The 15494-nt window shown below is 37.0% G+C and overlaps 1 protein-coding gene across 13 annotated transcripts in view; it reads right to left on the reverse strand.

Moving 5' to 3' along the window:
- The window catches only part of UBR3 (ubiquitin protein ligase E3 component n-recognin 3), a 123802-nt gene that overhangs the window by 59636 nt on the left and 48672 nt on the right, over window positions 1-15494 (reverse strand). For 11 of the 13 annotated variants that reach the window (XR_003252788.1, XM_026061421.1, XM_026061420.1 and 8 more), the window contains 6 exons: window positions 14233-14374; window positions 10027-10131; window positions 8918-9091; window positions 8655-8684; window positions 6757-7217; window positions 1437-1525 (listed from right to left, as the gene is read on the reverse strand). Coding sequence is in view for 12 of the 13 variants with exons in the window: in XM_026061421.1 (XP_025917206.1) it covers window positions 1437-1525; window positions 6757-7217; window positions 8655-8684; window positions 8918-9091; window positions 10027-10131; window positions 14233-14374 (1001 nt within the window). In the remaining variant the exon portion in view is untranslated. The remainder of the gene's footprint in view (window positions 1-1436; window positions 1526-6756; window positions 7218-8654; window positions 8685-8917; window positions 9092-10026; window positions 10132-14232; window positions 14375-15494) is intronic. The other 2 variants (XM_026061423.1, XM_026061422.1) reach the window with 1 other exon arrangement.

Here is a 15494-nt window from a genome sequence, read left to right on the forward strand (position 1 = left end):
TCTTTTTAATATTTGACATGTTTTGTTAAAGTAAMAGCTAAGTGTTCCCAGTTCTCCACAAAGAAATGCTGTGCAGTGTATTGACTACTGCCCCTCATCCATGAATGAAAGTAGTTACCTTAAATATAGCTTATTAAGCATGTGTGTTTATACATGCATATATGTAAGCCATATAACATGTAACAAAATATAGATATGTGATTCATATACAAAAACATCAACTTTAAAAGTTGCAGTATCAAGCATTCAAAGTATAGATGATTGCAGAATCAAGTTAGGAAACTTCATCAACTTTAATCACAATTAAAATCAACTTTAGTCATGATTGTGTGCAATATGACTTGGTTTTAATAACATAATTGCATGTCTTTTTCTCCCTCTTCCTTACTTCAGCAAATAGATTTTAAAAAAAGCTACCATTTTATAAGCATTACTCAAACTCATTTTAATATGTAATCTTTGTGTTAGTTATTGCACACTTGCTAAACATAACACCATATATGCGGTCATTATTTGCTAAAGAACTTTTTTGGGTTGCCATATCCAAGACCTTTATAAATATTAATGACTAAATCTTCTCAGCACCCCATTAACTGAAATGAAATTAACAGAGCTTTGACAAACAGGCTTTCTTCAGCAAAACAAGAGGCAAAGTATTTCTAACTAGTGCACTGCTTAAATTCAAATTAAAACCACAAGGCAGACTATTTGATTGAGAGGGAAAAAAAAATCCTGCTTTCAAAAGTGCTAATGTTCAATGAAACAATCCAGATGAAGAAAATAGTTTCTACCCCTTAAACAAAAACAAACTAATCAAGATTATGAGTTTCTACATAACAAAACCTGAAAGAACTTATCCTTAAGAAAAGCATATGAGTACCGATTCTGCTGTAAAGCCTGTATTTAAAAGAGATAGTTGACATAGAATATAGTATTATCGCTTGTAGTATTGAGGTGATCTAAAAATTATTCTTTTCTCAATTCTACACATAATTTGAAAAGCAAAAACCTTTACCTTATTAAAATTTGAGAATTTCTCTACAAAGAAATAGTATTAAGATTTATTATCACAATTTAAGAAAATGTACTCTTTCCAAAGTTAGTCTGTTTTTTAAAGTTTTATATTAAAAGGAAAATATTTTGACACATCACACAAATGTAACCACTTTATTCACTCTCTATTAAGAAAAAAATCACAGTAGACTTATGTACTTCAGATGTGTTTCCTTTTACATGTTTTCAAGACTGTTGAGCTTATTCATTAACAGTTACCTATTCAGTATTAATCTATCCTAAAAACCACAACTTAAGCCTCTTAAGAATTATCAAATGCCCAAGTGGATATGTAGCAGCATTTTCATTTAGCTGTTTGATTAAAAACAATACTAACATAAAATTAAAAACAAAAAAAAGCAAGCAGCCAACCAAAAACTTACCAACATCCATGGCAGTTTCCATGAAACTTTTTTGCCTTGAAGCAAATTCAGCTAGCAATTTCTGTTGCCTTTCTCTAGCCTTCTGTCGTCTGTGTGAAATGAGAGGGGGGAAAAAAGAGAGAGAGAGAGAGAGAGAGAGAGAGAGGAGAGACTATTATAATGAAGGAATACAATCACCATTTCAAACAATCTCATTCAAAATTCAGGTTTTCTCTAAATAAAAGATTAATTTTCAAGACTAAAAAAAGAAGCTACTGCTCTAGAAGTAGCATTTGCTGGGAAAAGGGTTTTTTTGTTTGTTTCTTTAACTCTGAAAGGAAGGAACAAAATCCTGTCCAAAAAAACCCTCCAAAAATCCAAAGGATCCTTAGCAGATTACCACCTAACACCATAAATAAAACCAAGACATTAGTCTTTAAAGTTGCTTTTCTGCTACATAAAGGAAGAAAAGCAAAATGAAATGCCAACCTTCATACAAAAACAACTACTCTTGTGAACAAGCAACATTTACAAGTCCATAATAATAAAAAAGACCTACTTCACACTTTTGATATCAAGCCTGATGCTAAAGAAAACATAATTATGAACACTTTATTTTCCAGCTAAGGCTCTTCATGCCAGTTTCTTCTCCCCTACCCACACCCCAGACACTGGCCAGGAACAGTTTTAACAGACTTGCAGAAGTTTCAGATTGCTTCCATGCTGAAGTTCCCAAACTCCCTGGAGCCAAGCCGACTTCACCAACTTTTTCTTAATAGTTTAACATTACCTTCCATGTGCAAAATCAAGAACATTAGCTGCAGACCCATTCTTGTTTATCTTGCCATTTAAACTGCATTAGTGACCTGTCCAAGGTCATATGACCAGCTATTCTGTAATTCCTTTATTACTTGCAAACATGAATTTCAAAATAGCAGCGTCTGTTGATGGCTCAGTGAAAAACCATAAAGAAATTTGTCAGCTAGCAAATCAAAAACTACCTGAGCTCTCCCACCATTTCCCCCCCACACCTCCCGCTGAGGATTTGTTCTTCTCCATGATGACACAGCCCCCCCGACCTTCACTCCAAGAGCAACGTCCCACAGCTCGCTGTCCAGCCCCAGCTCCCACTTCCACCTGCACTGAAGCTCCTTGGCTGGCCTCCTCTAAGGTACTCTAACTTCTTTCACCTATATTATTTGCTCTTTCTTTGCAGTCTGTCATATTAACAAAGTGATATCCCACCATTTTTCCTTTGTTGTTTGTTTTTCCTGATTAGGGCACAGCTTTTAACAACTAATGCCCCAGTTAAGACCATCATTAAACCACATTTCTGTTATCTTCTAGTTACCAACTTCATATCCTACTCTAACCTTTCATGTTCTTTCATTTAGATATCACACCGTTCTTGCAAAAACATTCCCCTCTTTCTTACAATAACATCTGATGCATTGTTTACATACCACTATTTCAGTACAGTCCTTACTCCTGTCCTCAATGTTTGCACTTGCTTTATCTTTTTACATCCATCAATATTCTTTTATCCCCTGCAGCATGTTTATTACCAAATTTTCCTCTTCCTGAGCCCCAAAAGCAGGAAGGGATCTTTACTGTGACATGAGTTTACAGATGGAGGAAATGGGACAGGTCAAGCAGGGAAAGCAGACGCAAACCGGCAGCGCAGCAGGGGCCCACGGGGGAAGCGCGGCGCCCGTCAGGAGGCCACGCAGCGCTCCCGGGCCGGCCGGGAAGCTCTGCCAGGGCTACAGACTCTGCTCATCGCCACTAACAACCAATTCTGTCTTTCTTTTTCCTACTCAGTTAGGGGTGATTAGGATAACCGACAAGGGATTCGAAAGCATCGCTGGGCATCTGCTTACGCCACGAGGGGGTCCTCCGCCGCCTGCAGGACTGGGTCCCAGGGCGCAGCGGCAGAGCTCAGGCCTGTTTGCACGGCAAAGCTTCAGACTGCTTTTCTTAAAGGCACCTTAAAAATTCAAAGGTCTCTGTCCATGTATCTGTCATTGTACAGCCATCATTTCGCAAAATAACTTCTGTGTACCACAGTCCTAAGACTCCCTATTTTAGGAAACATATAGGGGCTTTCATTAGATCTGTTTTTATTTATTCCTCCCTGGGAATTTCTCAATATATGCCTTTGCTAAAAGCAGAGTGACTGTAAATAGAGGCCTCTAATAAGAGGACAGAAACAAACACTGACAGATTCAGTACAGCTCAGTAATTTTCCATCATCACCCATGGGGCTCTGACACTGCAACTGAAAAAATACCGCGAGCAGCTCCGGCTCTCGGCTACTCCTGTGCCTTGGTTTCCATGGCGACAACCCAGCGCGGCGGTCACGCCAACTTTGTCATCGCACGCTGAAGTAACCCAAAAGCGTCAGCACCAAACGCTCACAGCCTGCTCCATCTTCAGTAATACTGAACTGGACTTGAAAATCAAAAATGAAAAAAAAACCTCAGCCTGACTACAAGAACAGCGCAAACTATGAGATCAGTCACTTTAGTTATCACACTGTCTATTAATAAATGCCATGGGTCCCCAATGTCATTATGGATGTGAGGAAAGAAAATAGTCACTTGAAACAACAAAGAACTGGAAACATTTATTTTCATCATGATGTGATCCACTGCACTTAACTGGAAATAAAAGTGCCCAGAACAGATCCATGCAAATATCAGGTTCTTTACAGAGGGAAAGGAATGACCTTACCCCTTTGCTACATGAGAAGTCATGCGATTCACTGACTCCCTTGCTTCTCCTGTACACAAATTGAGCGCTACTGAGTTGCACAATAAAGAGTACGTATTCAATATGTAGCTATGACTTTTTTTGGAAGCAGCCGAATTCAGCATTTTCTGAAAGGGAATTTTACATACTAGACCTTGATTACTTTGCCCCATTTAGTGAACTGTTACAAGAGATGTTAAAAAGAAAACCATTAACAGCACACTTGCAAGGAAGAATTAATTTCATTTTTTAAAGTAGATAATTATAAAAACATTAAATCTATTTTGATTTACATTATTTTAAAAGAAATACATATTCAGAATTAAAGCTTTAATATTTGCTTTAATCTGCCGCAGCTCTTGGACATGGCAGAGAGAATTTAATGAAAAATCTGACAAAGTGACAGATCTTTCCCTTTCTTCACTTGAGGAGATGCTACCTTTCTCAGAGACCAATTTCTATGAACCAATCCAGCTTCAAAGAGTTTGAGAGTCATATTAAAACACACTTTTTTTTTTTTTTTTTTAAAGTTCCTTAACTTTTCTAGAATAAATTCTTAAGGCCCACTACCATATTTAAATCCATCACGATTTTTTTTAATTTATTTTCAAACAAATAAAAATACATATATATAAATAAAAGTAACTCATAAATCACCTGAATGAGATTGCAGTATGTTTTTCCCAGAATTTCTAGAACCATAAACATATAGTCTGGTTATATACACCATAAATACCCCAAACTACTGCACAGAGAAGCAAGCCCTGCAGAGAATGCTTGAGCATCCCAGCACGTGCCCCACCCTACCTCTGCCCCAGCGATGCCTCTTCAGCCTTGTCGTCCTCTCTTTATCTCGCCACCCCAATCTCCATGCCCCAGCCTGCTAATCTTGGTCACCGCCTCCTGGCACTACAATTCATCTCTTCACTTCCAGCCTTTTGCACTAGCCAGTTACCAGCCTCTTCCAAGCGCCCCGTTCCAGCCCCACTTCCTCCAGCCACCGAACCCCAGCCTCTCTCCGTGCCCTCAGGCATTTGCATTCCTGCTCCACACTTTCCCATTCCTATCACCTCTCACACCCTGTCTCCCCCACTGAGATTTTCATCGATAATTGGTTCTTCCATCTCCTACTCATCTCCCAGTATTTCTGCCCTGACAACTAACAGTTGTCCCTATCTTCCCCAGCTTGCCAGTTTTTGTCTTCCCACATCAGCTATTCAGAGCTGGTATCTTCCCTTCGGCCCCTAGCGCCTCTCCCCCACCATTCCTCCTTCCAGTCCCAGTCTTCAGTACGTTGCCTCTGCCAGGCCAAGCTTTCACCTCTGCTTCTCAGCCCCAGTAGTTGCCCTCTAGGTGTTTGATTCGGCCTGCTCCTGCTCCCTGCTGCTCTGTGCCACCACTGCACTTGCTGCGAGCACAGCAGAAGCTGCCTCTGCCCTTGGTTTGCCTAGTGCCAGGATTTGGAGAGCTCGCAGGACTCACTGCTCCCAACCTCAATCTCAAAACTGAGATTTTCCCCCAAAATTTCAACCAGAAAAGGCACCTGACATGCAAGTTTTCAGGCCACATTATAAGAAAATAATAATAATAATAATAATAATAAATAAAATAAAATTATAAGAAATTGGAAACAAATTTTTTAAATGGAATGTGTTGGACAAGAGAAAAAGGCAGTGCTACCAACTCACACATAATAAACCTAAAAAAATCCACAGTATATGTGTACATGAATGTATATGCTATATGTATCAAAAAAACCTCTAACTTATCTTGAGGTTGCACAGTTAAGCCCCAAAAGTTGTTAAGAAAATCTTCATTCTGCACCTTTGTATATATGAATTGTAACTGCGATTATGGAGTTCAGTGTTTTTTCATTTAACACTCTTACTACCTAGTTTTACCTTTGCTATGCCTTAGTAATTCTTCCCATCAAAACAGAAAAGGGGAAACAAGCTCTGTTATGTGCCAATAAGTTTCAATCAAAAATTCCAGTGTGAAGTGATAGGAAAAAAAATAACGCTGAAAAGCAAGCTCAATAGAGATTGAATACTGAGCAGCTTCAAAGTTTTGGTTACCAAACACACAACTTCTCTTCTTACTCCTCCCATACAAAAGTACAAGGGCTTCTAGGTCGAGGGAAAAAAAGAGGGAAATAAAACTGTATTGATTGTTCTCAGTATTTAAGAAGTCTCTATTTTAAAAGTTCTTTGTCTTGCAGACCTGAATGTATAAAATCTGCAAGTCTCGGGGCTTGCAGAAGCTGAGAATTACTGCCCTAAGATAAACTGAGTACAGGTATAAAAATGGCCAAGAAATTAGAAAGTGGTATCTGGCAACATTAAGGGTTATCACGTATATAACAAAAATAATCTCAAATTTTTGTATTTTAAAGATTTATAATAGCAAGGTGCAGACACTTCCTTACCACCCATTTGCATCATATGTATACAAAACAGGTAAAGACCAGAATTATAAAATGGGTTTTTTTGCTTGTTTTTTAATAATTTGTGCCAAGACTAGAGCTAGATCAATCGGTAGATGCAAACACACTCCCTTCTACCACCCTCTTCACTTTTTTTTTTAAACTTACCTTTCTTCTTTATCCAAAGTTTTCTTCTCTGCAGAACTAATCTTTTTTGGTGGTACAGGAGGTGTCACCTTTCTGCATATTTCTTCAATTATACGTTTATTCAGTCTGCTCTGTATTGCAGCTTTCAATAAAATTCTTTCTACTGCTGTCATTCCATCACCATGAGAATATCTTGGAATTTCTGGGTGGATTAAAACATCCACATCATCTAACCACGGAGGATAGTAAGAGTTTTGTTTTCCTGAGAGTTTGTGGTGTAATTTAATTAGCAAGGACAATATACTTTCTTTGACTTCTAGAATGGCTGTAGTTAGCTGTGGTGTTGCACCAGGTGCTGACCATTTCATCGATGTTTTGGGCCGAACCACCTGATTTGCTTCACTGTTGTTCCGATTGATGATCTCCTGAAATTTCTTTCTACGTTCTGCAACCAAACTGAACACCTGAGCTGTCCCCGAGTTCTTGGGGGGGGGAAAAAAGTTTAAATTTATAATAAATAAATTATAATTAATAAATACAAATACAAATATAAACAAAATGAATAAAACCATAGACGATAYTTTTAAACTAGGAGGAAAAAGCTGAAACAATAAGATTTCCTTTCCTCTTCCAAAAATGTAATGAAATTTGGTGTACCAAAAACTAACCCTGCATATCAAACTTTTATACAGATTTGTTATACACAGCTACATTAAAAAGTCAAGTACAAAATTAAAATATTATCTACACTAAAATAATAACAAATACCTAGCTTCGCTCTAAACTTATGATCCTGTTCTCCAAGCAGTATTTTATCTTTTTTTTTCTGGAATATTCAGAATTTTAGCATCTTTAGGCCATTTTAAATGTCTTTAATAAGGTCTACTGAGCACTGCTGCACAGCCTAGCTCATGAGCCACTACATATGTGAGCCCAGGTGTCCCCATGGGCATTGCCCATCCTGTGCAGCTTTATTAGCTGAGATTCAGAAGCCACATAGCCATATGTGCAAGCAGAGCTTACTGTTTGGGGCATGTAACCGCATGAGTGCAGTTACACAAATTACAGAGCCCATTCAGATGTTACTGTGCTACCCTTGTTTTCAGTCCCAGATTAAGCACACATGGGAGCAACAGGCATGTCCTGAACCCACAGAAGAGACATTTCCTGAACATCTTGAACATGAAATTCAGAACTTTTTAACATCTCAATCCCTACTTCTGAGAAGGCTGGGCAGCCAAGAGATGCCAAATACTTGAGAGACTAAATATAAAAACAGAATTCTGACATAAGTCATCTCACCTACCTACTTTATGTTTTAATCTATTTTTCTAGTGTTAACATGCAAAAGAAATACCCGCTGCACTTCACTACAACAGCTTTCATTACATCTGGTATAAAATAATCTGAAGCACTGTATACAGAAGCAATCTTGACAAAGATATCTTATCTACTGGCTATAAATCTTTCAGGATCCCACCACATACACATTAATTTTGTTTTCACAAAAACAGACCTATTTTGCCACTAATCATTTCAAATGCACTTGCAACATAAGGTTAAACTTACCTAGATTTGAGAAAGCTAGACTACTCTACATTATTAAATGTTAGTAAGACCTTGGCAAGACAGAACAGGACTAAATACAAAGCTCAAGCAGTAAGCTAACAAAGACATTTTATATTTGATAAATAGCATTTGTTTAAAATATTTATATTAAACATGTAAAGGTATTTCACTGCTTAAAAATCTATCGCCTAAGATTAACATCAAGAATATGAAAAAAGCAAGAATCCTTGCAAAATAAAGTAAAAAGAAATTCAGAAAAATTAGGAGATGTCACTGAATGTTAAGGTGAGCACAATTAAAGTCAGATTGCAAGTTAATTGCTTAGGAAAACAAATTGCACACAAATCTACCTCTCTGTGAAGGCTCTTCCGCCTTGAACTCTGGTAGATTGAGGACAAAAAAGAATGCATTAAATATGTCATTTGGAAGGAGATATGATTTGAAGTAGCTTCTATTCCTGCTATCTATATTCTTTGGAAAGATTACGAGAGGAAAGTTATTCTAAGAAATTCACAAAAACAGTAAAAAACCACCCAAACAAAAAAACAAAATAAGCAATAAAGCAATAACTTAAACTACTCTAGGAAGAAGACTGTTTTTTGTATATACTTACTTGTGAAGAAGTTAAACCATCTGAACTGGTACTTGCAGGTGGTTCTCTCTTCACTTCTGGAGCAGTTTCCGGTACTCTCACTCGGACATAGTTAATAAAGTGACGCATGTTAGAAACCAAGTTACTACCTGGAAACCAACTGTCATGGCAACGCTCTTGTCCACCTGCAGATTCCTAGAATAAACAAATTAATGTACAGTCCTTGATATGTTACAATAATTCACGCTGCTTTTATATTTGTAGAGAGACCATCCTCTCTTCATGACATAAGAGCAACCTGCTGAAAAGTATGTACCTCACTGAAGATGATACAGCTCTTAGAAATTATGACAGTGACTGATATCTATCTTGAGGACTACAATGCAAACAAATAATTAAATAAATAAAAATATACATTCAGACTGAATATAGGCAAACAAATACACCCAAACAGTGTTATCTAACAAGAGCAAAAGGAATTACTCAGGGTAATACAAAGATGTACAAACTAAGCTTAACATAACAAAACATCCAAAATATACACAAAATCTCTGGAAAAAAAAGTGGCAGATCGTTAGTCTTATAAGGAATATTAAACACCAGGAAAAATTATGAAAGGCCTATACCATAAGGGAAACTGGAATAATGAAACTAAGCATTCTTTATATTCAAATTCTCATCAAAAGGACAGTTAAATTTTGGCTAATTCACATCTCGTGTTTTAGAAGACACAGAGCTTTAGTGGAAAAAATGTTCTGTGATAATGATTTCAGCTGAAAATCTAATAACTTAAGCAAGTTTTAGATTCAAKTCATTTCTTGGCAACCAGTTTCAAGCACTAACTTACAGAATAGCATGATCTATATTGTCAGCTTAAAGATACAGAAGCCTCAACTCTAAAAGACACTGTTGCAACACATGGCAAGATGTCAAATTCTTTTTCACAACTGTATGCAGTTTCCTAATACTTATTGCTCAGCTGATCCCTGCTTAAATAAATAAAAAAATGGTGTTTCATCCTGAATCCCATGGTAAAATTGTTATTTTAATAAACATCAAGTGTTTAAGAGAATGTCGCTCCATTAGACGACACTTTCATGTTTTAATGAAAAAATTATATTTATTCTTACCTCTTCATCTGACTCCTGTTCTGGAGAATTTTCCAAGCCCAGCTCAATCAAATATAAAACCATGCAAAGGACATGTTCAGACAAATTCTGATGATCCATTAATATCTAGGCAGAGAAATGGACATTCACAGCTTAGAAGGTCTTTTATCTTTGATACTCTCGCAATCCCTAATTAAAAAAAAAAAAAGTGCAGAAAAACTGGAGGACACCTCTAACCTAAACTGAAAGTGAAAGAAAGTAATCAGGAGTCTCCTGTGAAGAAGCTCAAGGTACTACAAACTGTTTTCATCTCCAGGCATGACTTTCCTGGTCAGCCACTTCAGGAAAGGTATAAGTTTTTGAGCTACACATGTAATTTTTGCCTTCAATTTTTTGACCTCCTATTTTTTAATAATAGGAAAATATTTTCTCAAGAGCCATAGCATGAGATATATCACGAGTATCGGTATACGGAAAAGACTGGGCAGGCAGAACACTATAACAACACTTGCTGCCCTAGTATTTTCTGGAGACACTGAGCTCCAATTTTAGAATTTAAAATAAAGTTTTCTTTTTGTTGTACAGTAATGCTTTCAAAAGCCTTACCATAACTGTGAAGACACAGCTAGAAAAAATTATTTTAAAGAGTGGTGAATTGAATTGCCCATTCAACTTGCTGTAACGTTTATTCTGAAACATCATGAAGATATTTTAAACACCACTCTTCTGTTATGACTGAAAGGACCAAGAAAGGAGAGTACCTGATTGGGCATTATGTTATAGGATTTAAAAAGAAAGTTGCAACAAAGCCAAGAAAAGTAAGAGTAATAACATGAATATAACAGTATAGAATGCTACTACAAAATAGGACAAGTCATTTTGGGTGCCTTGTATCAACAGGAGTGCATTTAAATGACAGGAAATCATTACTCCACTCAGCCCGTTATGACTTCAATATACAAAGCAGCATCCTGCTCTTGATATTACCCTTCAGACTCCTCAATTTATTTGATTTATTTTAAGAAAATGATTTTGAGGTTTATAAAAACTAACCTGTGAGCATCATGGCAAAAGCAAGATTTAATTTTACTCTTTCCAGCCAAACAAACTCATATCTTTAAACAATCACTAGTTCAAGCTGTGGTTAATTTTAACACCTAAGTGCCAGGTAAAGGTGCTCAGTTACGCTGCTGTCAGCTGCAAGCGAAGCACTGCAGCTGGCCTGCCCACCCGTTTCCCTGGGACCAGCCAGCGGCCAGAGCCAGGCAAGTCCTCGTGCCCTGAGTGACGCCTGCACACCTGGGGACACCAGCCGGGCTCACGTGAAGTTACTTATAACCATCTCCACAGAACATTCTTTCGGAAATTACGAACAATAAATAAACGCTTCAGAAATTCCTGATGTCCTCAGGAGACTAAGAGGGATTGCTAAAGCCAAACACCACCAATGTGCAGAGGACCTCAACTAACCTTACTGCCATGGAAGACGCAAGCCTTGCTTAAAAAGAAAAAAAAGGCTTCAAAAATTATACATAAAAACATCCAAACAAAAAGCTTCTCAAATAGAAAGGGTCAAAAAATTATTTTGAACCCTGTGTGTATGTGTACACCTATGTGCACACGTATGCACTTATCTTTCTTTTAATACAACTTTAATGTTCCAAGAGGGAGAGGCAGTGCTGCTGAAATGAAAAAGCAGGACAGTTTTCCTCTTGAGAATGCTCTGATTCAAAGGGAAGAAAATTATGAGAACTTGCAAATTGTAACAATAGTGGACAAGAAAATATATTTAAAATTTCATTATAAACAGGCTACTAAAGAAATTCAGAATGTATTGCAGCAAAGTTTTAAATACAAGTTGGTTCTGAATAGGCCAAATTTCCCAAGTAGATACACCCATCAGAAACATCAGAGACAGAGTTCTTAAAACAAATACTGTTTTATAATGACTTTTCTAAATTATGTTTGAACAGCTGATCTAATAAAACCCAAACAAATCTCAGATTAAAGAGATCATTTTAAAAAAAGAAAAAAAAGTACATTCAGTATTACATTCGTGTGAAAATGATGTGCAGTTGACCAGTTAGAAACAGAAGTCATACTGGGTAACATGTCTAAAAATAGTCAAACGTATTTTATTGTTCTTCTTTACGCAGCCCCAAAGGTCAAGGGACACAAAAGCTGTTGTGCATTGGCAAAATTACACAAATACACAAAGCGGATCATTTAAACCACTGCATGGAATCGATCACTACACAATTTCTACCTTCCACAAACCTAGCAGAAATGTAACACTCCAGCTAAAACAGTGTCCTGGAAAATTTTAAGATTGTCAATATTTAGGTCCTTGAAGCTCCGTAGTAGAATAAGAAAAATAAAAAATATGAGCAAGACAGTAAAAGATGATGCATTCCTTTCCTGCATTCTCCATTTTTGTTCCACGTTAAAATCCTGTTTCATCACCTGAATCATCCCAGACTCCCTGCCCCACTTTTCCGCAGCGGGCAGCCCTCCCAAGAGCCGCCTGCCTCAGGCTGCCCCCAGCCCTGCAGCCTCCAGTTGCTGCTACCCACTACCACCACTACTGCCACTTAACACAAGAAACAACAACCCACTGAGCATGGCCACACCGCAGCGTTACAGTGTCTACAGTTTGGCTAAAATTAGATTCAGAATCTTGATAAAAGAGTGTTTAAAACAGGGGAAAAAGGAACGTGTTTTATCCTTGCTTCATTCTTGGAAGAACGTGCCAGAATGCTCATCCAGCACAAAAAAGTCACCTACTGGTTAGATTTTGGCAAGATTATAGCAACTAAGAAATATCTGACAATGGAAAACCTCAACCAACCAGAAGATGTTGTACTACCAAGCTCCCAAATGGTATGGCGTCATGCAACAGTCTCTGCACATTGAATTCAGTCCTCTCCATAATATGGTCCATTTATCATGGATAAGGAAAAATAGTAGCAAAAAAATTTTTCAAATATTTCTAATTTATACTATATAAAAGTAGATTTCTGAAACTGCACTTATTACACAGCGAAACCTATTGTTTATTGAAGTTGTAAATTTGTAAGCAATAAAAAGCTTKTGAGAAAAAAATTTGTCATAAAAGTAAAATCTATTGAATAAATTCAGATAAAATCTTAAATCTGTATCCATTCTAGTGATATACTGACAACTTATTTATATGATACTTCAGTAGAGAAAAAAATCAGTTAAAACAACTCCATAGGAATAAGCACGGCCCTCTGTAAATGCCACATAGTTATTACTCTCTTTAACAAGAGATATTTTCTATTCAACAAAAGCTGGAGAGCTACGGGGAGCAAGGAGCACTGAAAGGAGCATAAAAGGAACATCTGCCCAGCAAAAAGCGCTAATGTGCCTCAGTCAAGCCACGTTTTATAGTCCCCTGACTGCCTTTGCGGCCCATCGCTTTGAAAGCACTTTCCAAGTACAAAGACCAATTCAGAGTCCCATTTTCTGATGAATGTACTCAGCAAAAGGGATGCATTTCTCCTTAAAAGGGGGCAGCCAACTATCAAAGACAAAACCAAAAATAATTTAAAGGCATCGATTAGTGCTGAAAAACAAGTGCTACAACATTATCAAAAGCCAGAACGTGTCCAGGAAGCGCCACTAGAACCAACTGCACTTATGAGACATATTTGCCATTTCGGAGCTAGAGCCACCAAGGTTGCAGATGTTTGCTTCATCCTGCTGCTGACGCTTTACAGATCTGCCGCGGGAGCCAAGGGAACATCGCTCCATTAGCACGCTCCCCGACACCGTCACGGAGCAACAGCTCAGCAGCAGCCCTGATGACTCTGATAGTGCTGCTCAAAGCACAGCAGGACTGCTCATCTGCTCGGGTACCTGACTTGCTATGTGTACAAACTGCATAACAAAATTCACAGGAAAACATCGTCATAGGCTTATAAAATAAACATGAAATACTACACATCTCTGAAGTCACACAACCAATTCATGAAAAGAATGTGAAATAATAAAAAAGGAAAATTTACCCCCTCAATTTTTTGGATGTTGTAACTTGTCTTTAGTTTAACTAGTAAAAAAAAGAAAATCTAATCCGAAGTACTTCATCATAAGAACAAAAATAAAAATTTATATGAATCTGAACATGTATACTGCAAATCTGTAAAAAGAGTCGTGATTAAATGGAAGTAAAATATTGGCCTTAAATAATGAGAATTATGACTGTACCTTGTAAAGAAGTGTGAACAGCACAATGTGCAAGGTTTTGCAGTGTAAAAGCTTTATGAGACCTTTGTAACTTGGATGTAGAGGTGTTCTCTTCTTGTAAGGAGGCCATGGGTTCCCAGGGAATTTACTACTTTGCTTTAAACTATTGAAACAAATCAGACTTAAGTTAAATACTGCAATAATGTAGACAACTGTCACTGTTATAAATAATTATCCTGTGTTCTTTTTGTTCAGACAAACTTTATAATTGATAACCATTTCTAAGTCACTTAATTTATATTAAACAACATTTCAAAAACTGGAATGTATATACAAACCATATCCAGTCATTTTTTTCTGCTGCCACCAGTGATTTAAATGTCCTAGATACCTACTAAACTGTTAATTACTGCAATGAATTTTAGAATTCCTTTTTCACTTTAAGAGGCACATGGAATGGACTGAAAACTTTTCACTTCACCAAAATCTCCAATTTAGTCAGACATCTACAATGGAAAATTCACATCTGTAGGACAGGATTCTAGGCAGCTAAAAAGATCGAACGCTGGGAAACACCAGACATCATTAGCCATTGCTGAAACTACCAGCACCACCATATCTATGAAGTTAAAAATTAATTTCACTATAGACCCACATTGCTAATAATCAGCTGGTATCCAGTGCATTAGACAGTGCAAATATTTAACAGACTGCGACCTTGCTCAAAATCATTTACAGCATATGTTTATGACGACCCTCAGGCTTAACAGAACAAGCAAAGGGGCATGGGGCAGAGTATTATTCCACTAAGTTTATTTTACTTTTTTTTTTTTAAGTTATTTTTTATTCCCAGAGTATTAAACAAAGAAAACTAAATAAAATTAGTTGAAATAAGGACAAGGATTTTAAGGGTAGGAAGGCTGTAAGGGACTGAATTAAGACCAAATCTTCTTGCTTCTTCGAACTTTAAAAAGTGTGCTACATGTTCTCTTCCTGTATTTAAAATCAGAATTTAATTCACCTCTGTATTGTTTTCAATACAATTTCAATACACAAAATATTGTAATACTGTGCTTCATTTATATAAACGTGAAGAAAAAAAAGAAAAAAAAAGACAAGGCTTTTTTCTCTAATATGTAAATGATTTTTAAACTCAAACTTTCAGTTAAATATCTGATCTGTGATGACATTCACTGCTTTGTCTGTGGCCCTTTGGATGTATTTTTAAACATTTGCAAAAGAGAAACAGTTCACCAGAATCCTGACAACATCTGTAAATTTCT

This window comes from Apteryx rowi, unplaced genomic scaffold, assembly GCF_003343035.1.
Source record: "Apteryx rowi isolate R43461 unplaced genomic scaffold, aptRow1 scaffold_180, whole genome shotgun sequence".
Lineage (NCBI taxonomy): Eukaryota > Metazoa > Chordata > Aves > Apterygiformes > Apterygidae > Apteryx > Apteryx rowi.